Raw genomic sequence first — 25,613 nt, forward strand, 5'->3', positions numbered from 1 at the left:
ACTGTAGATATGAGCAGAGGCATTTGTGCTAAATTAAGCAGATGTTGAAATGGCTGTGATCCCATAGGTTTGAATAGAGAGGACTCCTGCTGCCCCACAGGGAAGATCTCTGTTTTCAAAGATAAAGAGAGCTTTTGTTTGTACTGTTATAATCCTTAAAGTGTGCCCCATAAGTTGACATTGTCCTCAATAATAATTGTGGGAAGAGTATTAGTCAAGGAAGGGATTTTTAAACAGTGATCAGATTTCCATTCTCCCGGGCAGCTCATTCACTGTGACCATCGAGGCCATGAGGAAACTGTTTTCCTCTGGAGAAAATCTCCATAGACTGAAGTCTTGTTTCCCAAGTAAAATGGTGAAAGACTATTTTTAGAGATGGTGAACTGACTGATTGGTTTTCTGTGTGTTGTCAGTGTGAAAGAAAATAAATTGTGGGGGAAGAAGAAGTATTCTAAAAGTTTATTCTGAGTTCTGTTTTTTTTATAGTTTCTAGTAATTAAATTTTTCTTTGTACCCTTAAAGGTTTGAGCTTGTTTTGCCTTCCTCCTAATCCCATCTCACAGCAGGAAATGAGTAAATAATTCTAGTGGGTGCACTGGTGTTTTGGCCAACGCTAAACCCATGACAAAGAGTCACAAACTACTTGCCTTTCCTTGTAGGTGCTTCCTCCGAACACTTGTACTTTCTACTTTAATGACAACTCACTCTTCTGAAGGCCAGAGAAAAATACAGAGGAAGTGAGATGTCTTTTTAGAAACTTTCATTTGGGAACTGTCAAGTGGCAGCAGCAACTGTTGCCTCTGGCCTTATTTTTTACATATTAATTTTGTTTCAAAGAAGCTGCACAATACCAAAAAAGGAAAATTAAGATAAAAGGTGTGTTAACGCAATCATGAGCAATTGGGTTAGTGCATTTCACTGCTACTGTCTGTCAGTGGGATGCTGTAGCAGCTTTTGAACATTTGGACCATTAAAATGCACTTGTAGCTGTAGGCTGTATTTGAGGTACAGTGGCTGAAAAAATTGTTGGTTTTCATGACCGTTTGTGCTTCTGAGCTGAAACAGTCTGGAATTCACTTTCTGGAGAATTTACATCAGAAATCATCGAACCTATGTTCAGTTCAGAAGATGAAGACAACCATGTGTTGCTTAGAACTACAGCTCTAGTGGCACATTGTGCCTGCAATACTATTGGCCCTTTCTCTTACATGAAAACTGACCAGCCAATACTTCTCTTGAAAATGACACTCAAATATTAATCCACAGAAAGACTCAAATGGGCACAACTGTATTTCCTCTCTTAAGATTAAGATTTAGTTGAAGAACAACCAATGTTGAAGTGGCATAACTAATACACTTCACTTGTAAAGCAATTTCATGCATTTTTTTAACACTACAGTATAATGCAGTTTAAAGCAATCTTCTGTAGTTCATCATCTTAGAACAGTGTCCTGAACTGACAAGAAATGTGTAAAAATAAGTGTGCAACACAACTCTTCTTGCTTTAGGAACAAGAAGGATTTTTTTAATGTAGTGCATTCTGCTAAACCTTTTCTTGAAATTTTTTTGAGAGAAATGCATCCAATTTTTCAACACAATTAAGGTAAATTAATCCCATCACATTCCAGAAGGCAATGATGTCTTCTATTTCTTTGTGGCTTTTTCTAAGAGAAGGAAGCAGGGAAGGGGTTATCATTCATCCTTGCTATTGGTATTTACATTGTCTGTATACAAGTGAAAGCTGTTGTAAAACACTCTCCTGTGGAGATGGAATAGAGGGGGCCTTCTATGATCACCTTTCATGAATGTTCTTAAGCAATGTGAAAGTAAGAAAAAGGGGATATGCCATTCTGGAGAGCACAAGTCTTTGGCTGAAATTGAGATCCAGTGATGGTATAATCACCCCTGATTATGTCATTCATTGTCAAAATGAACTGAGGCTGGCAGTGATTCTTCGAAAGCCTGGCTGTATAAATTATCAGTGTTGAAAGCTCATGCAACAAAATTCTCTAGTGTCTAAAGCACAGAAGACCACAAGAAATGAGGAAATTGTGATTGAGGTCTGTAGAACTTCAAGGTTTGCCCAAGCTCTCTTATTTATCTTTCTTATGGTTCGTATTTCAGGAGGGCTTAGAAATACTGGTCTGTAATTGGGAGTTTCATGTGCCCCGGGATATAGGAATACAAAACATTTCTTCTGTGGCTCAGATATTCAACAAAATTGCAGAAGGTTTTGTTACTATACTAATCCCTTGAATGTCAGTTTGTTTTGAGATGACACTGATTTAGATAGACCTATACCCTGGGCCAAGATGCCCATTGTCCTGGTTTCAGTTTGGAACCAAGTGGAAACACCAATTCAGTGTAGTGGTTTAGAACTGCCAATTTCAATACACTCATTTTCTGCTGTGAGATAGGATTAGGAGCAAAAGCAAAGCAGGCCTAAAACTTTTATTAACAACATAAAGGAATAATAAAAATCAGAATTAAACCTTCAGACCATCCCCTCTCCCACATCTTTGCCAACTTAAGAATGGTCCTTTTCAGTGCACTCTAGAGGGAGGAGTCTCCCCTTGTCAGGCTATAGGGACTTCACTACAAGAGGGAAAAAAAGTTCTCTCATGGCTTCAGTTTTCATGAATAGCAGCTGCCCAGGAATCTGCAATTGTGAAACTCTTCCCATCTTCACAGACTTCCCAGAGCTGTGCTTATAGGCCATGTCAAACACAATGGGGTATTACTTTTAAGGATGAGCTGTTCAAAAGCAAAAGTTCTATCTATCTATCTATCTATCTATCTATCTATCTATCTATCTATCTATCTATCTATCTATCTATCTCTGTTCATGCTTCATTTCTAGGAACAGAGATCTTCTTCCCTCAGGGCAAAGGCTCTTCAACACAGGTGCTTTTGCTCATGATCTACAAATTGAACACTTCCCCCCCTCCCCCCACCCTCCACAATTTATAGGAATCTTTACTATATTACAGTCCATCCCCATAGCTTACAAAAGGATTTTCAACCTAAATTCATGGTGTCGCCTCATTCTCTTCCAGGAACCTGAGTCCTGCTTCACTGACTTTGGTGTCTTCTCTCTGTTCTTTCTCTCTCTCACTCGAGGCAGGATTGAAGGTCTGCAAGTCTTATCTGAGCACTGAAAGAGTTAAGATCTCACACAGGGAATGGAGAGGCTGCAGCCAGGCCATGCTGGAGCTGTGCCAGCATCTGGGGAGACTCAGGCAGCACTGGGAGGGGCTGGCCCGAGCCAGAAACAGCAGCAGCTGCTCTGGAAAGGTTGGGGGGGGAACGGCTGGGACAGCTGAAAATCATCCTCCCTGGGCTCAGCTGGCACCCACTGTCAATGGCTACCACTCCTCCCCTCTGGGACATGCCCTCTTCCCAGACAGGGGGGCCGTCCCTGCCCCTGCCGGGCTCACAGGCCACGCAGTGGAGCCAGGCCCGGACCCTGTTACCTGCAGTCCTGCAGGTAACAGAAGAGAAAAGGGCCGTTCCCAGGGTTTGCTCGCTTCAAAATGTGAATTCACAGAGGTGGACCAAGTCAACAACCCAGCCAAACTCCAATTGGTCCCATCAAGTCACAGAGGAAGTTCTCAGGGAGAAAACTTTCGTGGATGCCCTTTTCTAAGTCCTAATTAATGCAAAACCAGCACACCCATTCTTATAATCTTACAAAGCCATTTTGTGCCTTAAAGCAACTCAGGTAACTTCAAGTAAGTTTCTGTACTCTGAACATGACTTACTTCATGCTTGTCTGGAGCGATGAAATTCAACTGGCCACTTGAGTCATACAATATAGAGAAAGCAAGTTCTAGCACCTCCTGGAACAATATAAAGAAACACATATTAATGATGCATGAGAGAGACATTTGTACATTCAAGTCTATCTTTCTTTCCTATCCATTATTCCCCAGCACAAGTTGAAAAATAGTTTATGGTAGTCTCCTGTCTGGCCAAAACTGCAGCAGTATCAGACCACTGCAAGAGACTGTCACAGCAAGAATACCACCATGGTTGCTTCATTAAAATAAACTCACCCACCTCAAACTCACCTGCTTACTGTGGACCACTGGATCATTATTTACTTTAGCATTTGAGTTGAAATTTAAGCTAGGCAATGGTGAGGGCTAAAATCAGTATAATGAATAACAGTACATTTGCATTAAACTCTTCATGAAAACACACAGGTTTTTTTCACTTTGTATAGATTAAACTCACAAAGTTCTGCAAGGTTTGACTCCTTGTGTTAAAAATTTTGTCAGGGCAGTTAATATCCTGGTATATACTCATGTTCTTTACACTGCTGGAAATATATTAAATAATTCACTCAGAAGATTTCTGTAATTTTGTTTCCATCTGAACCAGAATCACCAGCTTGAGTCAAACCAAACTATGCCAGTTACCTAAAAACCGAAAGGAATTTTGGGAAAGGAAAAAGCAATTATCTCTTTTTTTTTTCCCCTAAGCACTGAAGCTGGAATTATACAAGGAACCTAGGAGAATTCATGAAGTGCTGACCTTCACTTAAAGTCACCTTGAACTCCCACAGGGAAACCCAGGCAATCTGAATAAATAATGATCTTTCAGTGGCCAGCAGTGAGTATTCAAAGATGACTTATCTGTGGCCATATTATGGTTTCTGCCTGCATCACTACAAGTGCCATTACAAGGATCTCACAATCTGTAAGCTCGATGGTATGGATATATTAACTGTGGAAAAGAGACCCAGCTACAGAGCAGAGTGCTGACTTGTAACTATGATCTCTATCACATGTAGTGTTCCTTTTGCCTCTTGGCTTCCTCAGCCCTATCATACTGACATCAGCTTTTGTTTGACTCTCAGCTGACAACAGTCCCTGCACCGCCAGCGGTGAAAGGAGAATGGCTTGCTAAATTTGTAACATTAAGTTTTAAAATTGAAGAACTGACTGTAGGGACTGCAACATAAACATTGTTCTAGATTTCTACCCCTGAGCTCATGGTCTGAGACAGACATAGATATTTGGATTTCTGTAAGGGCTTTTTTGGTTTTGAAGTTGTATGATTAAGAGCAGAGTCTGAACCATAAAACTTGCCATCCTTAGGGATAATCTTGGATAATAAGAGATAAGGCTTCTCATGGGAAATGTTCTTGTTTTCATTGAGTTTAGTTACTAGGTTTGACTTGATGTATTGTCAAGGCTATAGGAGACAAACCTATGTTAAATCCTCATTGTGTTAAATCTCTGTGGAGGTTGCAAGGACGAACAGTGCTGGTGCACTCAGCAAACAAATGGCTCAGGGCTCACATGGCCCTTTTGTGTTGTAGGCATGTCTCTCAGCCACACCTTATTAAGAGTGATGTCCCTCATTACAGAAACAAATCTAGTCTGCCCACATGAACCTGGCATTATCTCCTCACACAGTGTTCTAAATTACTGACAGAATATGCCAAATAATGCCACTGAGGTTATAGCTCTGAAAAAAAAGGCTTGTACTGTTATACTGTGATGTTCATGAAGGTCAACAATCCCAGAGGCCTGATCCCTGTAATATTTCCTCTGAGAAACTCCAACAAATAGAACTTCTTCTTCATGTCAAAAAGAGAAAAAACAGGAAAGGAATCTCTGCTTGGAAGAGGAATGAGTCAGGATGTCAAGGCTTTGGTCATTTCCAGTCAGGCAGAGAATGAGAAAGGACTACATTAAGGGCACCAAGCTTCTCTTTGTGGAGGAAAGTGTTTTGTCAGCCCTGGCTACAGCTCAGCTTCTTTGCTGACTGTCCTGGACTCTTAAGACATGAGAAATACAACTTCCAGGTGCCAGCATCTCTGTTGCTTTATGCACAGCAAACTGTCAAGGAGAATGGAAGCCAAAGGAACTGGAGTTGCCAGTTGTGCCCTCCATACTGACACTGGTCTCAATGGTTGAGCTGGCTGACTTGCTAGGAACCCCCACCTGGTTTTGTTACAGTCCCATCAATTACAAGGAGAACCTGGAGGAGAGGGGAGGGGAGGGGAGGGGAGGGGAGGGGAGGGGAGGGGAGGGGAGGGGAGGGGAGGGGAGGAGAATTTCAGCTGAATAAAAAGGCACAAAGCCAGAAATCTGCCACATCAGCAGATAAAGGACACTTCAAAATATCTGGCCATGTTTTTTTTCTAATTATTCTATCATGCTTTATTTTGAAGGCTGCAAAATCTGACATTTAATTTCCTTGAAAATCATTGGTACTACTTGGGAGTCAGAAATAAGGATTTAAAAATTAAACCTAATTTAAAAACACAAGCAAGACAAACAACAATGGATTCAGATCTGGTCCCATCACATCGTTCCAGATTTATATGCATGTGAATTCCAATTCAGTTTAACTCTTATTTCTTTCCAAATTGTCCTGCTGAAAGAACAATGGCCATGTGCTGGCAAATGAAGAGATGCTGAAGCCTTTATTATGGACATTTTGCCAATTCCAGCTGTGCTCAGAGCATGGCATTCTGCCATTCTGTTTTCTTTTCTGCCAATGAATAAATTGAGGTGGACATTATATATGTACAAAGAAAGCACAGAATGAAAAGGTCTCTTAAAAATATATATCACTGATTGTGAAATTTCAGAAAGTGAAAGGTTTCATACACCAAATTCAGCTGAATTGCATTTTGTGTCTGCCATTTTATAAATTTTAATTGCATAACCCTTATATAATTTGATATACTGCAAACAACAGTCAGTATGTCTGTTAACAACTATGTCAGTTAAACAGTTGCAATATTGTGCCTGACAGCTTGATTGGGATGACAGAATAATTCAAAAATTCTGTGCTTCTCAGGGGAAGAAATAAGGAACTGAGGAAATAAAAAAAAAACAAATGTACCAAACCAAAAACCCCAAATCCCATCAAAAACCCTGTACCACATCAGAAACAGTAAAACCATCAAAATTGCCATTGTCTGAGTCACAAATAGAATGCTCCAGCCAAGGATGTAGTTATGCTACCTATGAATTCCTGATCTTCACATTCTCAGCCAGAAAATTTATACCAGTCCAAAGCAATTTTACCTAAGGAAATGGGGCAATGCTGAGAGCTGAGGACAAACTGATCTACAGCATTCCTATTTAGCATTAAATACTATCTAGACATTCCTGCTCCACAATGATGACACATTTCCATCACTGCCACCCACTGCTTTCCATCTTTCCCTTTTGTGCAGACATACAAGTGCTAAGACGAGGAAGAACTAAAAATACTTTATATGCAATTTTATAAATGTCCCATCCAAATGCGTTGATGGTTCAGCTGTAACATGAGGTAGGAGTTATATGTAATCTAGTGTACTAATGTGTGTGTGTTTGTGCCTTGATTCAGAAAATCAACAAGGGAAAATAACTCTTGGGATTTTTTTTCCTCACTTGATACGACTTTTTCCTTTCCTACCATATAAACCCAGTGTTGAAAGGAGAGCAACTTCTCTGTTAGAAAAAAAAATGCAAAAAATACTCAGGATGCTTTGCCTATCTGTACCCAGTTAAGGAAAGAGAAGTTGCAGCTGTGAAGGTGCAACTAGTTGTGTGATGTAGCTTTGACAGTGCCTTCTCAATTTTTATGGCTCCCATCAGAACTGCTTTTTCCAATTTTATGTAAAGTGTTGAAGTAGGGACTCTTAACTTCACTATTTTGTCCATCTAAATCTCCTTCTGGTCTGATCCAAAATTTCTCAGTTTCAGGTAATTAGAAATTCTGATTCAAAACCTGTGATCTGGCTCCCAGACCTCTCGGGGTGTTGTTCTAGGTCAGACTGAACACCATTAGAGCCTCATTGATTCTTGTAAGGTGAGAGAGAGCCCGATAGAAAATTTATTAACCTACCTCAAAGAATATGGTGTTCACCACTAATGATGCCAGACCTTACTAGTAAATCCATATCTTCTTGATGTGGTGACAATTCTTGCTAACAAAAACTGTAAGATTCTGGCACTGCACTATTTTAGTACTACTGTCAGCTTACAGTTCTTGCTCTGCAACTCTGAAAGGTAGGATATATCCAATTTAAGCTGAATATTGTCTCCTACATGGTTTTTTCTCAAATGAACTGCTGAGCATGTCCTTGCATGGCTCCTTAATTGCCCAGGATTTACCTTACAGCTTTTTGTTGGCAGTTATTTTTCTACCTGACTGGACCTGCAGGTATCATCAGCTGGACATTAAGTGCAATTTTGGTGTGTGTTCACTGAATGTGGGTTCATCAGAGAACACAGCTGCAACAAACTAGTTATCAGAGACAATACATGAGTAAGTACCAACAGCCATTGCTGTTTTGCTTTATAGGTGGAAAAGATCACTACTAAAGACAATTCCAGTTGTGCCCTAGGCATATCACAATGCACTTCTTCCATGAAATATGAGCAAAGAAGGCTAAACTGTCCCAGTAACTTAACTCAAATGATTTGAGGTGGAAACAAAAGGTGTACATACATGGAAATGTGTCAGGCTGAAATGAAAAATACCTGTGTTACTCCAGGGAAGATAAAGTTGACAAGCTTTGTATTCTGCACAGTAAGTGTTCATAACAATTTGAGAACCATACCTTGTTTTGTTTAAGAGCTCCTTTCTCCTTCATGTGTGGGCAGTCTTTCCCAGTCAAAACAGCCTTTATATCTGCCACTGGCACTGCATTAAAAAGAAAGAAAATCAAACCCCAGAAAATTAGTTAGAAGCAAGGTATGTAAAAACTACAGAGTCTAAACAGAGGCAAGACTAATGTGTTAAAATTGCCATGTGCTTTGCCATTTCCAGCCTTTCCGTAAGAAACAAAACTGGAAGAAAATTAACACAGGAACCAGTGAGTCTTGACAAAATTTCAGGCATCTGGATAAAAGTCTGAAAATGCTTTTTCTTGCCTATTTAGACTACCTTGGTTAATAGTGTTTCATGTAAATATGTACCTTTGTTTGGATACTATGTATACTCATGTATCTCAAAACCATATAGTTTTTTTTCCTTGTTAATGTAATGTGCCTGCTCTGTTGTTGCTCTTTCCTTGGCATCCAGGTAAAGTCTCTGCTGGAGACAGGACACTGGACAAGTTGGACCCCTCAATCAGTGCTGTTTTCCATCTTTTAAAAGCCTGTAGGAATTTTTTAAAAATAGTTTTCTATTTCACTCCCATCAGCAGTTTAGTTCCTTCTGATATTAGCAGGAATAAGGAATTCTAAGGCATATAATGAGCCATTCCAATTGCTTTAAAATGTGACCAGAAATGACGGAGGGGAAAAGAAAGGTAAGAAAAAATAGTGGAATCTGATGCCACTCAGAGTCACAGAGTGAGGTCATTAAAGCATAAAGATAAATTTCTCTGAGTTTCAAGCAGAAGTCAATTTTCCAAAGCTAATTACATCATGGAGAATCTATGTGCTCTACAATACAATATGGTCCCTGAGTGACAGTTTCTATGATCTATAAATAATCCATTATCTTATGGCTGCAGAAAAGTATCTTATATATAGAACAGGATAATATGAAAACCTGTAATATGAAAACCTGTTACTGCCCAGTTCTTCACAAACTCTAATGGAAGTAGTGAAGATGAGAAATGCATTTACTTTTCTACTGGGCACAGCACCACTATATATTTTATGACCAATTACATTAGCACTACAGCCAAACAGATGGTATTAGATGTAAAAGACATTCTTAAAGTACTTGCTTTGCATGGAAAACTGAAAAGAAAGGAAATAATTTGACTCTTCACAACTCAATTTCTGCTTTTAGTCTCAAAATTTTATGCTGTGGGCCTGCTGATTTTTATGCCTCTGACAGTCCCATTTAGTTTGGAGAAGAGATACTGTTTTTGAGAGGAGAGAGTGAGACTGCAACTATAGTAGAAAGATCTTCTTAAGAAAAAAGGGTCCCTGCCATTTTTTGAAGAGGCCCAGAAAAACAATTTCTCTATTTGTATAAGATAAGGTTTTCTGAGGTTAGACCTCTCAACCAAGAAGTCTTTTCTCCAGGTTCCATACACTTGATCTGTGTGATCTGGAATACAGTTACTGTGGGAGATCACAGACTGATGTGACATCCTAATCTTTATTTATCTAGAACTTGGCTTATGCCAAGTATTTTATTTTTTATTAGAAAAATAAAATCAAAGACTTCAGGAGGTAGCAGAAGTTGACTACAAGATGCTGGAGGGTGTGAGCACAGATGTGATGCGCTCACAATAGATAAACCATTGAGAAAGAGGGCAACTGTCTTCTGTCCCAGGTGGAGTCTGCACGGCTTGTTAATTCTACTGGCCTGAAGAGAGAGGTGACATTCACAGAAGTGAAAAGGCTAAAAACCCACAGTTATTTTTGGGAATAGAGACTAATTATTCAGGCTTGGCAAGGAGTACACTAAATGCTTGATGCTGCTTCTCTTTGTTCTGTTTTCCTACCACCTACTCTATTTTATCTGTGGACCTGGCTCCAAATGCTGAGAAATTGATCATCATATTCAAACTTTAAGAATTCAAAATTCAGTAATCTGTCCAGAGAAAACCAGAATATTTATGAAAAGTATACTGTAAAATGCCCAAGCCAGTTCGGTCTGTTATGTTTCAAACAATAGTGCCACTTTATATGTGACTTGCAATATTCTCAACTTCGTTAAATGAAACTCCATCTAATGTGTGTAGCACTATGGTAAATCTTGTATCATTCATAGCCTGAAAACCTGAGATACTGATGAAATAACCACCTCTTTCTGAAACTGCATTGGTATCTACTCTGCCAGCAGCCATACTGAGTTAACCATGTGGGTCTGGCCCAACAGTTTCCAAAGTAAGAGCCTTCTGCCCCCATGGGATCTTGACATTCCTGAGTAGGCTCAAGACCCTATGGAAAATGCAAGTGCTAGATGACACAGTCAGGGTCAGGTATTTGTATATGAAAGTGTGCTTCAAGCAAACAAATCTGAGAACTGCTGGTCTTGTAACCATGCCTGCAGTTCAAGTGTGACTTTCATTCTTCTGTCACTCTGACACTACTATAACATTCTATGGCTATTTGTCTAATCATTGTCCACAAAAACAGTCTCTTTCTGTGCCAATGCAGCAATGTGAGACTCTGTCCTACATTCTGCCAAGACTGCAGTAAGATTGTGGAGCACCCTTGAGGCAATCTGTAAGGCAAGGAAAACAAGAGAAAGTGACTGCAAACTGTCAGGGCTCCAGCATCACACAGGCTTTTCTTTCCCTCTCAGACTGCATCTGGGAGCACTTGGACATTTTAAAAGGAGCTGCCTGGAGACAGGTTAGGGGAGGAAATTTCACATCATTGCCCAGTTTTCAAGCTGGAAAAATTTCAAACTTGTGAAAAATTAGTCTTTCTGCCATTCCATGAAAGAAATGAAACTACTAGCTGAAATACCTGTATAAGTGTTTCTAATTTGATAATGCCAAGGATTTTCAGAAAATAACAAAAATATATTATTCCTTATTCAATGCTGGATTTCTTGAAGTCACGTCCCAGTGATGGAACTATCTTCATTATTTCCACTATAATAAAAAAGCTTCCCTGGATTACAGGTCAAATCACTACAACTCATGTTGAAGTACAAAGGAGAAATCACTAGAGTATGATGGTTCTGAAGAACTTCAAACTTGCTTTTAGCCATAAGAAAAATCCCAATAAATCCCCTGATAGGAGCTGCCACAGTCCTCTCCCAGCTGGCTACACAGAAACAGTGAGGTCCTCTCAATACTGTTCACAGTGACCTGTCACCTTTAAGTCCACTGCTGACAATAACTAAAGAAACGTCTGCCATGTAGTTTTCCCCTAGTCACTAGACTGCCTGTTTCCATGGACAGGCAGTGCTTCCCAATACTTTTTGTATTGCCCAAGTATTTTTGACATCTGCAGTTAGATGAGCAATGAAAATAAACTGTGTTCCTCCCTAGGAAAGACATGAAGTTTCCAAGCTGAATGAAATTATAAACTCCTTGAAAAGCTTAACGCAGTCCCCACACACACTTGCCAAACCCAGGAGAGTGGTGTTTGAATGCAGGAGGAAATGTCCCCTGCTCTTTATCTTCATGAAGATAGCTCCTAAGAGAAACCTACTATAAGTTATAAAGAAGAACTAGCATAAAATAAGCAGAAGTGTCACAATCTTCGTGCATGACTTACATTTATCTTGCAAAGAATCATGAGGGACTTCTCCCTGTGGACTTTCTTCCAAGTCTCCGTAGTGCAAGACCTTGTGATTAGGTGAAAGCCGACAATACCAAAATTTGTCTGTTGAAATAAACACATTAATTAGGCAAGGTCACTGACATGTATTCATTAGCCTTATCAACAACAGAGGAGAAAGCTTACTCAGACAAGGTGCTACAGGGAAAGGCTGTCTTTTCTTTCAGAAGAAGAAATGTGTGGGGTATATATAAGAAGGATAGGGACTTTGCTCAGTAATTTTATTTGATTAAATGAAGCTGGCATTAATCTACATGGGTTTCGTTATTCACATAGTCACTGGCTCAAAAAAAAATATTAGTGAGAAAAAATTGACTTAGTTTTACCAGATATTATATACCCTCATGGCCAGAAGACTGGCAAAGAAACTGCTTTAAGTGGATAATTTACCCATAAAAGATTCCGTTTTTAGTGCCTACTTTTCACTTTGTGAAAATCAAGCCCTACCAGCTGTCTTGTGTGGGACACCCAAAAACTGATAAATTTGAAATATCCCATACTTTATGAAAATTATGACTCATGTAGTAGACATAGGAGAATACCCACATATTTATGGAGAGACTGGACCTAATAAACATGCAAGGACTTAAAAAGCAGACGTTAAGTCTCTTGTCCTGGAGATAACTCAGTGCTTTGCATGGTCACAAATATACGTGTCACCATGCAGTTCACACCCCAGTTTGCATTTTAGTCCTTCCTAGGAGATGCATATTTGCATCTCCTGACAACTTGTGCTTTGCAGAACATAATTCCCCCTAACAACATTTGTTAAAATCTGCTCCTGTGAAGAATATCACCTTTGCACAGCCAGGCCACCACCCTGCCTAGTGTGCAAGGATGGTACTTGCCAATTCCCTTTCTGAAATGGGAAGAAAGAGGTTACCCTTCCTTGTCAGAACATGTTCTATTTAATAAGTAGATCACATAATGTTAAGCTGTCAAAAATACAATCTTGTTATATCCAAACAAAGGTTCCATGTTAAAATGCCATGGGAGGGGGGAAGAGGGCTTCTCTGGCTCTGTGCTTCTGTCATACTGGCAGTGCTGATGCTGTACCAAGCAGCAGCCTGAGGGACAGTTTAGGGGAAACGTTAGCACTGTCAGCCCTGCGGTGCTGCAGTTGCTGGGAGCCTCAGTTTGGATAAAACATTGGAGAAGCAGTAGAACCAGTATATGTGAGCTCACTTGGGTGTTAGCAGAGGAAAGGCTTCTTAGCTCTCTGAGTAAAACATTGCTTCCATGGACCATGCTGCTTCCTGACTCCAGGCCCCTGGCTGGTCACTTAAAATGTAATGCAGTAAAACACAGGCAATTGAATGATAAAAATGAACTTTCACATGCCCTTTTAAATTTCTTTGTCCCAGGATAAAAAGGTTTGGGGGAAAAACCCTACACCCTTCAAACTACTTTCTGAGTGTGCAGCTCCTCCTACAGAAAGGTTTCAAAAAACCTTACAAACCTCTGGCAAAGGCTCAAAATGGCCAAAGGAGAGATTCTGGTTATCAACTTCACAGGCGTACAAAACACTGAAAGATTTAGGTTGAGAGCCTGAGATTATGCTCCTGTGATGCATACAAGAAGAGCTGCTGAAATATAAGCATCCCTGGACTATATGCAGAATATACAGTGTAGCACAGTATGGGATTGAGAAGAAGACCCCACTTGCACAACTTTTGCAGGGAATTGAAACTAGAGCAAGTAGGAGCCCTCATTCAGTAAACTCTCATCTGAAGAGCTCACACACAAGCAACTTGTTAGGCAGTCTGTGTATCTCAGAAGGATGTATGTGAAAATTTTCTAGATCTATACCTTTTACAGGGAACTCTACCAGAACTATAGAAAAGCCTGATACTTAAAGAATACATGCCATGGAATCTGATGGTTGACCATTATGCCTAAAGAAAAGCCTCCAGTAACTACAGCAGCAAGCTTTCATACCCAGCTTTAGCTGCAACCTCATTGTTGGACTGGATGAAGTAATACAACTTTCCAACTCTAAAATTAAAACTGTAATTTTTTTCTTAATAAAAACCAACGTGGTTTCACTACCTTCTCAGTGACATGGGCAAAAAGATGTTCTAACTGAAAGAGAAACAAAAATTACCATGCATTCCTTTCAATTTATCACACATGGGGCTGCTGTTAGCAAGGGTTTGGCTCTCTTATCTCCTAAGGGTTAGTATTTTGGTAGCCTTGGTTCCTTCAGTAATAAAAGAGGGGAACATCCCTCCATGAAAATACTTTGTTTTGAATGGGTGGATTAATGGGAAGAAACCCAGGCTCTGAATATTTGAAGAGTCTTTTCAGCAACTCCTTATAACCCGAGGTTAATTAAAAACTAATGGCCATAGACTGCAGCTTGAGGCATGTCCAGCACAACTCTCCTGTGGGCTCACTAATAACTCTGCTCTGCCACAACCTTGCTGTCAAGGGAAAAACCCTTAAATGAAAGCTACAAATGGAACTAACGGGGTTTCCTCAACCACAGCCACTAAATCACTGAACCAGCCAGGCTGAGGAGGGTGATAGCGTGTTGCTAGGAGAAGGGACTCTTGTTTCTACAGCCATCTCAGCCTTAATCATCCTGGTTTTCACTTCAGCTGTACATGATGCTACAAACAGTGTATCAGTAAATATCCCACTCACATGAGATTTCAGTGCCTTGGAGGGGAACACTGAAACTGGATGCAGCTATTTTACTGTAGTGCAAGTGCTGAACAATACTGTACTGGAAAAGTAGTGTGTAGTATGATCCTGCAGTCAAAACAAAAATTATATGAAATTGCTTCCATCAAGAAAAAGGGTGAAGAAGTATTAATTACAGAACAGCACATGTGAAGTAGCCAGCATTTACTTTGAGCTCTAAATTGATAAATAAAAAAAAAAAAGAAGAAGAAGAAGAAAATTACTCAAAAGTGGTGTTTATAAAATGAAGAAGAAACATTATCCAAACCCTCCAAAACTCTAGGAATTCTTCTTTGGGAAACAGAATTAGTCATTCTAGTTTATAATCTGAAAAGTTTCCAAGCAAATTGTTCTAATTTTTCAGGTATTTGCTAGAGCAGCCAGGGGGTTAAATACATTGCAGCACATTGTTGAAGATTATATATGAGGTTTAAAAAAATCCCAAATAACAAAATCAGCTACAATTTGGCTACAAAAGTAATATCCAAAATTGTGAACAAATATCAGAGCACAGAACATTTTGCTGATAGGCTACAGAGTGCCTGGTATTCACACAGTGTGTTTCCAAGTAAATTAATGGCCAATGACTCATATGCCTCTAACAATACTATTCCAGGTAAAGGACTGCTGTGGTTAGTGCAGAACTGCTCTGTTGTTAGAAACTGGGGAGTAAATAGCTCAGCTAGGCATGGACAGAAGCTGAGAATATGTACTTTTTCCCAAGATATGTTTGAGGTTACCATAGAAGTTTTTTGTTCAAAGATCATCCTCACAGATTTAGCAACAGGAAGGTGCTTTTAAATATATCTGTGAAAACATGTATCTGTGTAGATTTTGTATCTATATATGCATGTGGGCATGCACATTTTTTCTTTTTTTTTTCTGTCTCTACTAAAATTGTACTGACATTTTCACTACAACTGGTCTTAACTGCCTAGATCAAGCCAGGAAGATCTCCAAATAACTGGCAAATAATTGACCTGTGGCATTGTTGGAGGCATATTTGGTTAACTGGCTCATCTCAGTGAGTCATGAACTCACAGAATATTAGGTTTTTTGTGGTACTATGGAGACTAGGATGAAGTAGCAGTAGAAAAGAGCTTGGCAGAAGAAAGTCAAAGTGCGTGTTGTTACTCGGAATTGTGATTTATGCATCCTAGCAAGAGATTAAAAATCTGTCTTCACTTGATTTTTTTGTTTCAAGTTAAGCTTTCTCTTTCCAGGCTACTTCCATGGTGCCTTGAGTTTTTAATTTAATGATGTGTATCACCAGGGTTTCCCTTCCTTCCAAATATTACTGTTTGAGAAACGTCATGTTATCTGCAAAACCACTTCAATAACATGCAATTTCTCTACAATGTTTATAAAGGTAGAAAGGGAATTTATTTTCAAGAGTGCATGCAGCAACATATACTACAAATGTACTGGATGACAGCATTAGAAATATCTATTACCCTCAATAAAATGCCTTTATCTACTACTGAGATCTACTGTAAATAATAACTACTGGGGGTGTAGAGTGCTTGGCACTTCCCTAGTATTATCCCTTTTCTTTTAGGAATTATTTATGGAAGAAGAAAGCTGAAGAGGTCTATTTGTCAGCAGATGTTCATGGTCCAAGAACAAAGTGGGGATCTGCAGAACATAATGATCTGCTATTGAACAGTGATCAGAAGGATAGGTTAGATTTTATTGTTTAATTTCCAAATGATTAAGATACTTAACAAAAACCCAGGAATTAGTGGTGCAGTTCTTCTATGAAAACCTTGCAAGGGGAAGGCCATATATTTTTCAGAAGTGCTAAGGATCCTGCTGGGGCAACAGTGATATTTCTGAATTTCAGCTGTAGAGAAATCCTTCTATGATAATCCTGTACTGAAACACAAAAAGCAGAAATCTGAATGTAGGTACCTCATGGCTTAATCTTCAGCATCCCCCCAGTGAATCACTTGTTGGATTGGAAGCTTTCCAATGCTAAGTATATAAGAAAGTGTTTAATCTCTTCTCAGAAGGCCAAAAGAGGCTGTAAAACTCCCTTCTCATTTTCTTGTAAGACAATTTTTTCAATTTACTGTGACTAACCATGTGTGTCCTATCTCATGTTCAAACAACAGTCTTAACAGAAGTTTGCTCTGGAGTCTTTATCATGGGTTAATTATTTTTAAATGGGCAATTTAATGCTTTCAGCTTCTGTGTAGGCCACATGCAGGTTCTTCTTGTACACTCTGCCGATTCGTGGCATTTGTTCCAGGATTGTCTTAAAGGGAGAAAAGAATCATAGCAAATGCAAAAAAAGCATATACACACTTTAGTGTAACACCTACCTGATCATGCTTCTCTTACAATTAGTTTGTCACATAACATGCAAATCATGATGTCTCAGAGCAATATTCATTTCTGGTTTTGTTTCTGTTCCATATGAACCTGGATGAACCAGGGCCTTTTTTGAGTCTTGATAATGCTCCATGACAAGTGGATTCAGTTGGAGCACCAAGCAATTGACAAGGGCTCCTGAACCTGCTGAGTTAGCACGGGCCACTTGTACAGGGAGGCAGGTTGCGAGAGAGGAGATGGCAATGTGGGACAAAGCTAACAGAAGACACTCTCAGAATCTGGGACTTCTAATATTTTTATCAGGACATTCAGAGGATTTATCTGAAAGACAGACTGTCATAATATCATCACTAGCTAAACCTCAAATTCTCCATTAATTTTTCTTCATCTTCTAATTCCTGACATCACAACAGCCCTGGTTTTACAGGTTATGCTGCTCTGGGGAACGGGAGACCCTGAAGGACAAATGCTGATTTCAAGAGAGCTTCTTCCACTCCCTGTCATCTGCCAGTATTTGCTATTTGGACTGTGCCAGACACTGCACCTTGCAAAAAAAGGATCCCAATTGAATGGCTTATACACCAAGCATGCTTCATTAAATCACACAGTGTCAGGTCACAGAATCACATACAGAGTATGCTGAGTTGTTAGAAGAGATCAACAAGGTTAATGGAATCCAACTCCTGACCCTGAACTGGACCATCTCCAAATGTTACAACCATGTGCCTGAGAGCACTGTCCAAATACTTCTTAAAGCTGTGACCACTTCCCTGGAGGGCCTGTTCCAGTGCCTGACCACACTCTGCATAAAAAACACTTTTCTAATATCAAACCAAAACATCCTCGGAACTCAGCTTCATGCCATTCCCTCAGGTCCTGTCACTGGGCATCACAGAGAATAGATCAGTGTCTGCCACCTCCTCTTATCCTCTTGAGGAAGTCGCAGACTGCAATGAGGTCTCCCCTCAGTCTCCTCTTCTCCAGGCTGAACAGACCAAGTGACTTCAGTTTTTAGCTTCAAATGTACTCTTTTGAGTGAATTTATACTCTCTAGGGCACTTGATCCTATAAATCATGAGCTAACAACAGTTTAAGATAAAATAACCAGTCTATTTTCCTCGTGGAGATCAGCAAAAAGAATATTTGGCACAAATCCTGCTTCTTCCCTTGAATTTGAGTCATTTGGATTAAGGATTTGAGAGGAATAAAATTAACAACCCTCAATCCTGGTAGCCAGACAAACTACATATTATTTTATCTACTTTCACTCTATGAGTATGCTTATGAAGGAAAAACATGTATCATGGCTCTCCACCCAGTCTGTACAGAAATACACAGTGGAATATTGACTTTTTGTGCAGTGGGCTTCATAAGTGTTTTTTGTGCATGACAGAGAGGTTATACATACCCTCCCTACATTAAGGAAAATTGCCTCCTTGTTTCTAAGGAAGGAGGCATTGCAGGGATACTTCTCTCTGTGAAGAATGCACTTTCCCCCAGTTAATCTGACGGTCTCAAATATTGATCCTTGTCAGTTCTTACTCTTGGCTTTTGTAACTTTCTAATTTGTTCTGTATTTACAAAGGAAAATAAACAGGAATCTGAATCCTCACAAAATGAGGGGTTTAAAGGGAAATTTTTGGATATGATTTCTAATAATTCTGCTGAATTTACAGTATGTCCTTATTACATTATCTGGAGAAAGAAGCCTGCCTTTATGAGGGGGAAAAGAACCATAGGGAGTTTTACTGAATAGATTGAGCAATGACTCATAGAACTGGGAGAATAATCTTCCCATATCAATCAAGTATTCATATGAAGGTACACAAATTACTGATATAAGTGCTTTCATCGAGCATGTTTAAACACCATATTATAATTAAATGGCAATGTAAGACTAAACCAAAGGACAGGCAGTACTAGAGGGATGGGTGCAGAAATGAACTTATTGCATACATAAAGGTGATCAAACTCAGAGATTCAAATTCAAGTTTCATGTGCTATTCCTGCAAAGACATTGTTTTGAGATTAACAAGAAGTCTGAACATTCAGGCAGAAACCAAAATACTCATTTCAGAATGTGAAGCTGCTGCTTGAGATTTTGTCAAAGGCTGAATTTGTTCCAGATCATCTGTGTGATAAAGCTGAAACCAGTTTCAGGTAAACAGGAAATCCTGAAAATCTTTAATTTGGAGATGCCTTCAGATGGCTCCTGGTAAAAGCAGTCAACACAGCACTACAACCAAGGACCCTGCCAGTGAAAACAGTATTCATCAGCTCAATTTTCAGACCAAAGTGACAATATAAAGCCAGACTAGGGAGTCTGAGTTGTACCTTGCCGACGCCGACTGTTGAGTTTCCTAAAGCAGGTGCCCTCCACAAGTCGATTGAGACGTTGCTGCTTGATCAGTTCTAAGATCTCTGGCTGAATCTTTTCCTTTAGTTCCCTTGGAAGAGAAAGTAGGCACTTGTCAAATTCAAAGACCATCCTCTTTCCTCTGAAACAGTCTCACAAGATGTTTCTGCAAGGCGTTTGAAGGGGACATCAGTGACAGACAAGCCCAGGTCAGAATCTAGTCTGTACCACAAAAGAAACTCTTTTCCTTTTAACAAAAAATGGGAGTCAGGATATATTTGTTGTAGACATCTCCTTGCTACCACATCAGTGTATGACTCAGGCAAGTTACTTGTTTTTATATTACTTTACTCATTCTAAAAATAACACTTGCTATAATGCATCAAAAAGATTTTTCCAGAGCAAATAATGCTATTTCATCATAGGAGCCCTGTGAAGCTTATTTAAGGGTCTGTCACCTTTTGTGGCATGATCCTATGCTGGTATACTTCTCTAGCACTATTATTTAGGGCAACGCAAGAAGGCTAGAACATTTTGTAACAATAAAAAGCAGGAAGCAATGCCACTGAGCAAAACTAATGATCAGCACTGTATTCTATTTCTTAATTTCATTTAATTTGATTACTTTATTATCATCAGAATTTGTGGAAGACTAGCTCATGACTAGGGATCACCCAAGGACACAACTTCACCTTTGCTCAGGAGTGCAGAGACCCACAATACATCTTGAAATAATCTTATATAGCCTTCAGAATATCCATTTTCTCCATCTTACTTTGATAAGAGTTCAACATGTCCAGAACTAGGCAGAAAACATATGCACATAATATTTAAAGTTTCATTTCATACACCATCTCATAAGTTCACAGATGTCTGAATTCATCAGCTATATCCTCAGATTAATTAAGAATACATAAAAGACAGGTTTAAACAACAACTCGACAACAAGCCTAGTAAGTTTAAAAAAAATATAACTGAATGTGTAGAGGATTTATAAAATATGAAGTTTGTCAGAACCATAATTTTGCCTTGCTGTGCAAATTGGGTAGTACCAAAGATCATTCTGTCTGGCAGTATGTTCAGTAATCATAATCAAAAGGAAGCTAAGCTGTGGTATCCCACAGAGAGAACAAAAGATTTTCTCTTCTTGAAAACATAGGAAGCCCATTCTCTGCTGATTTCCACACTCATTTCGATCCTATGCCTTTGATCTGCCAAACCCCCACTGATATCACTGCACATCCTTTGCTACAAAGAAGAGGCCTTTAAAATAAAATGCCCTCTTTTCCCTAGGTGTCAACAAAATGATTGGATGCATAATGCTTCATATTTACAAACTGTGAAAATCTATCTGGTCAAGGAAGCATTGTAACTATAGAAACAGGCCATCTTTTGGAAATGCGTTTAGTCCTTTAGGACTTGAATTTCCAAGCACTGTTGGTTTCTCGTTGGGATCTAAGATATAAATATGTAGAATGGTTAAATACAGTGATTAAAATAATTTTGTGCTTGAATAAATGTTTTGCCTTTACTGAGCTGATAAGCTTCCCTATGCCTCAGGTAAAACATGAGAGCAGGGGATGAAGATAACAGTGTTGAAACACAAGTGTGGATTACTCAGCAGTCCAGGATGCTGACTAAATCTCCAGCTGGACTAATTTCAAACATTCAAGAGTGGTATGAAGCATTTAAGTAGTTTACCTCAGAAACTGGATGGTTATCATTAAGTAGATGTTAAAGATATCATAACATTGTATTTGTAAGACGTTACCCAAAAAGCCAAAAATTAATGGGTCACCCAGCATATTAAGATCTGAATGTTTGCTTATAACATTCTGTCTTCTGGCCTCTAATGCGCCACCTGCCCTTTATAAAACAGAGGAAGGGAAGGATTTTTTAACCAACCCAAAATTAAACAGGTAATTCTCTCTAAAATACTTTGGTGCCTAAGGCAGACATTGCATGGGAGAAGGAGAGGTAAGAAAGAAGGGACCTCTTGATTCTTTGGTTATATTCTGGAGACCCTCTGCTCACATACATTTTCGCTCTCACAGTCATGAAGCTCAGTGTGCTACTCTCTTCTGTTTGATAGTCCTTGAACTTGATCACACAGAGGTGTTGGAGACAACTCATTATTCCATGGAGAAAGTCTCTTGTAAGTCTGGACTTAGTGAAAACCTGTAAGACAATCAAGCCCTTGCCATGGTGACTTACTGCACTTACTGTCCTCAGCAGTTCATGCCAACACATGGTTACTCTGACTTGTATGGTTCTCAGCCATTTTTCTGACATCATGACTCCAGATATATTTTTGCGACGTGATCCTGCCCCTTAGTGCTCCTCACTGTCAAGGTTTCTGTTGCACCATTTTGAGGTGACAGAAATGGGTCAGAACAATCATACCACAGCATGCAAACAAAAGATATATTTCTTTGAAACTCTGTATTTCCTTCTGAAAGCTGTCTGAAGGCAATAGAATTCTGTTCCTCACAATTAGTGTCTAGAGACAGAAGGGTTAGGAAAAAATCTTTGTGCAAGAAGTATGCCCTCCTGCCTTATTTTAAAATCCATTAGGAAAAATGAGTTACAGGAAGATCATAAATGCAAATACATTTAGTGAATATTTATTTATTTATTGTCTCTCAGATGACATTTGCTAAACAGTTTCTGCTTTTTCTGCTTTGCTAAACAGTTTCTTCTTCTGAAGAGAGAGAACAGACTAAGTCTAAGGAGGCAGTGACTTTAAAAACTGCCATTAATTTCCTACTGTGTTTCCGTCCCATAAGAATGTAAAAAGTTGGTGTGCTGGTGAGACAGAGGGGTTGAGGGAAACACACATTAATATATATGATTGCTAATTTTGTGATCTCATTGATCTTAACACAGAAGGCAATATTAACACCAGTTACTTGTTTTTAAAATATCTGAAAATCATTAGAAATTATTTTCAAGTTTTTTACATCAAACAAATTCTTCAGTACCAGTTAAAACTGTCTCCAGCTTTTACCTTTCCAGCTTAGAGTTAAGACTCACTCAATAGTGGTTTTCTTTCCAGGATGGGGCATATTATAGACATTTAAATTATTACAACACAATGGGAGAGTAATACCAGAACTGGTTTCATGTGTTTTGTCCTTTTACCTTTCCAGCATCTAGCTATTCTCCCTCTCCTGATCATGCATTCAGAGAAGGCAGTAGTGACTCTTCCCAACATTGCAGAGAAATATGTAATATAAAAAGTTGAAAAGCACCCAGATACCTTCTTCTCTTTCCCTGTATGTTGCTGATTTTCACACAGATGTTACTTAGTAATAGCTCCCTAGTTGCCATTAACTCTCCTTTAACCAGCAAGTCCCTAATGGGAGGCCAAATTTTTATCTAGCATGAACCCATCAGTGTTGCCATTTAATTTGTTAAGGAGATCTCTGGTCCTCTATAGGCCCACAGGATTCCTAGACAACTTCTTCTACAGCCATTCAAAATGCAACTGGGATACTTTACCATTTCACTATGGAAGGACATTTTGGATGATCAAAAACAATCCCAAATCCCTGATTCTATTCTGAAGGACTTTTTATTTTTCCTAATCAAAAGTAGGTATTGATAAAGCTTTATTTCATATGATACAACAATGCTCATATAAAAGAAACAGCTAATCCTTGCAAAATAAGGTTGATTTAGTTTTGAGGATCTAGGGAAATACTTTCCAGTTAACATTCAAACACAACTTCACTGAGGCTTCTCTTATCCAGCAGCTTGAACACTTAAAACTACAGTGCTTCATACAATGAATAGAAAAATAAAGAGTTATATCATATTCAAGGCAGAAAAAACCATTCCCTGATTGCCATATTCTAAAGCATAATTAAACAAGGTCTGCTGATGTTACAGTCAGCAATGTGCACAATCTCTTTTAGCATATCTGCAAGGCTTTAAAATAAACAGCACAGCCAGGATTGCTCTTCTCATTCAGTCTCTTTCCTTACAATGGGGCCATGATTCTGTATTTCTATCTACTGTGCCATCTACACAATTTTAGAGAGTTCAGTAAAGACTGTTTCTTTTCACAGTCAAGAACAAGTGATCATGGATGTAATCAAAATGCAAATGCATGGAGATAAATCTCTGCAAATGAAGTTGTGATTACATAAACACCTCATCGATTCACTTAGCCTTTATAGCCTTTAGGCTTAGCCTTTCTCCTGAATTTGAAATGATTCTCTGGTAACACTTTAGTTGCTTTTAGCTATTTGTGTTGGCTGTTTCACTTGTTTCATGATGGGAAAGGAGACTGCACTGTGGCAGCAACTAGCCAGGGTGAAAGATTCCACACTGGTAATAAAGAGCTTGCACAGGGCAATGGCAAGTCTTTCAATGCTAGGTGATGGTGCAAGAGAATATAAATAACTGACCTGTATCAAACTGTTGAGTCATTGGGAAAGCAGGGAAGATGAGAAGCTTTGGTGACAAGCTTTGCAGTTCTGAGCAGCTTTGAACTGATAAATGTTGCAGGGGATTTGCAGGGGCTTTCTGAGCAGTGTAACAATACAAAACTAACTGGAACCATTTTTAGATTTTTAAGTGATGCATTACTGCAAGTGACATCAGTTCTATTTGGGCATTAGGTCATATTTTCCAACACACTGGAAACATAAAAGAAGCAGTCCCCCTTTGATCCACACTGGTATAGCTAAAATTTAGTTTATAATTCTATTTTGCTTGCACTTCCACTGTTGCCCTGCTGCCCCTGGAGGAATGTGTCCCCAGAGCCTGCACTTAGATATCTGTATCCTTTAGAAACAAATCAAAATTAATATACTCCTTCTGAATTATGCTCTGGTACAAATTAATTTCTGTATTTTGCCTTGGAAAAGGAGATTTAGATTATCATGAGCCATTCCACTTGCAACAGTCAGGATTTCTTGGCATTTCAGCTGATGCTTCTGGAGTCCTTAACACCTCTTGGCTGATGTCAAAAGGTTCCTGCTATTCTCAATACAACATTTGCACAGCACAGAGTCAGCATCTGTCCTGTGCAATCAGTTCAGCCACAGGCCCAGACTTAGTCCAGAGCCAAGTGCAGCATCCATTCTTCACATAACAGAACAAAGAGTATTCTGAGAAATGAGAAGGAGCTATGGAGGTAATATTAGCCTTCCATACTTTGCAGTAAATAACAAGCAAAGGACTGGCTAGCTGCCAGAATGTTGCTATTTACAATTAAGTAAATGAATGCTTGTCATTAACACCAATTTATAATGTTATATACAAGGACAACTCTTTGGGAAATTCAGTGTGTATTGACTCCTCTTCTTCAGGGCTTCTCCCAGACTTGCTTAGAGAGGCCTTGAACAGGAGACAAAGTTGTGGTGTTTGATTAGTTTAATGTTTTTTTTGAAAGCCACAACCAGCTCCAAAATCAGGCTCACAATCACACAGAGCTAGGAAATACCAAAGTACTGCTTCATATAAATAAACCATGTAAAATCCTGCTGGGATTTGCCAAATCTGGTTTCACTGAACTCAAGGAAAAAGTTATGATTCCCAGGAGAAGAAAACGTTATGTACTTTAAGTAGATGCCTCACTACTGCTTTTGAGCACAGCTCCCTGGACAGCTTTTCTCCCTGGGATTTCACAGAAGAGCTCATAAATGTCATTCTCACATGAAAAAACGAGTGGGGAGAGAAGACAATACTTACAGAATTGGACGAGACTGGAAATCTTCCTGGTTCATTCTTTCAGACTGGCGTATTTTCAGTATTTCTGTGTAGCTGAGATTCTGAAGTTTGCTCTTGAATTGATCCAGAGAGCTAGGCTTGGTAGTGAGTGCTCTCATTATCTGTTCTTTCACTACCTGCATTACCTGCAGTTAATAAGGAAAGAAAATGAAGCTGTGTTAACACTTGCTGTTTTTTTGTTTCAAATCTTACTCTAGGTCACACTAAGGTTTCTAGATATAGAAGATGACTAGTACTATGTGGTCTCTTTAGACTTTTCAGCAACATAACCAGAAAATAAG

The 25,613-nt window shown here is 39.1% G+C and overlaps 1 protein-coding gene across 4 annotated transcripts in view; it reads right to left on the minus strand.

The window, feature by feature from the left end:
- ELMO1 (engulfment and cell motility 1) overlaps nt 1-25,613 on the minus strand; it is a 308,693-nt gene that overhangs the window by 6,402 nt on the left and 276,678 nt on the right. For all 4 annotated transcript variants that reach the window (XM_062509803.1, XM_062509813.1, XM_062509822.1 and 1 more), the window contains 5 exons: nt 25,294-25,457; nt 19,572-19,684; nt 12,156-12,263; nt 8,576-8,658; nt 3,762-3,839 (listed from right to left, as the gene is read on the minus strand). In XM_062509803.1, the coding sequence (XP_062365787.1) occupies nt 3,762-3,839; nt 8,576-8,658; nt 12,156-12,263; nt 19,572-19,684; nt 25,294-25,457 (546 nt within the window). The remainder of the gene's footprint in view (nt 1-3,761; nt 3,840-8,575; nt 8,659-12,155; nt 12,264-19,571; nt 19,685-25,293; nt 25,458-25,613) is intronic.

The sequence above is a fragment of the Cinclus cinclus genome, chromosome 1 (genome assembly GCF_963662255.1).
Source record: "Cinclus cinclus chromosome 1, bCinCin1.1, whole genome shotgun sequence".
Taxonomy (NCBI): Eukaryota; Metazoa; Chordata; class Aves; order Passeriformes; family Cinclidae; genus Cinclus; species Cinclus cinclus.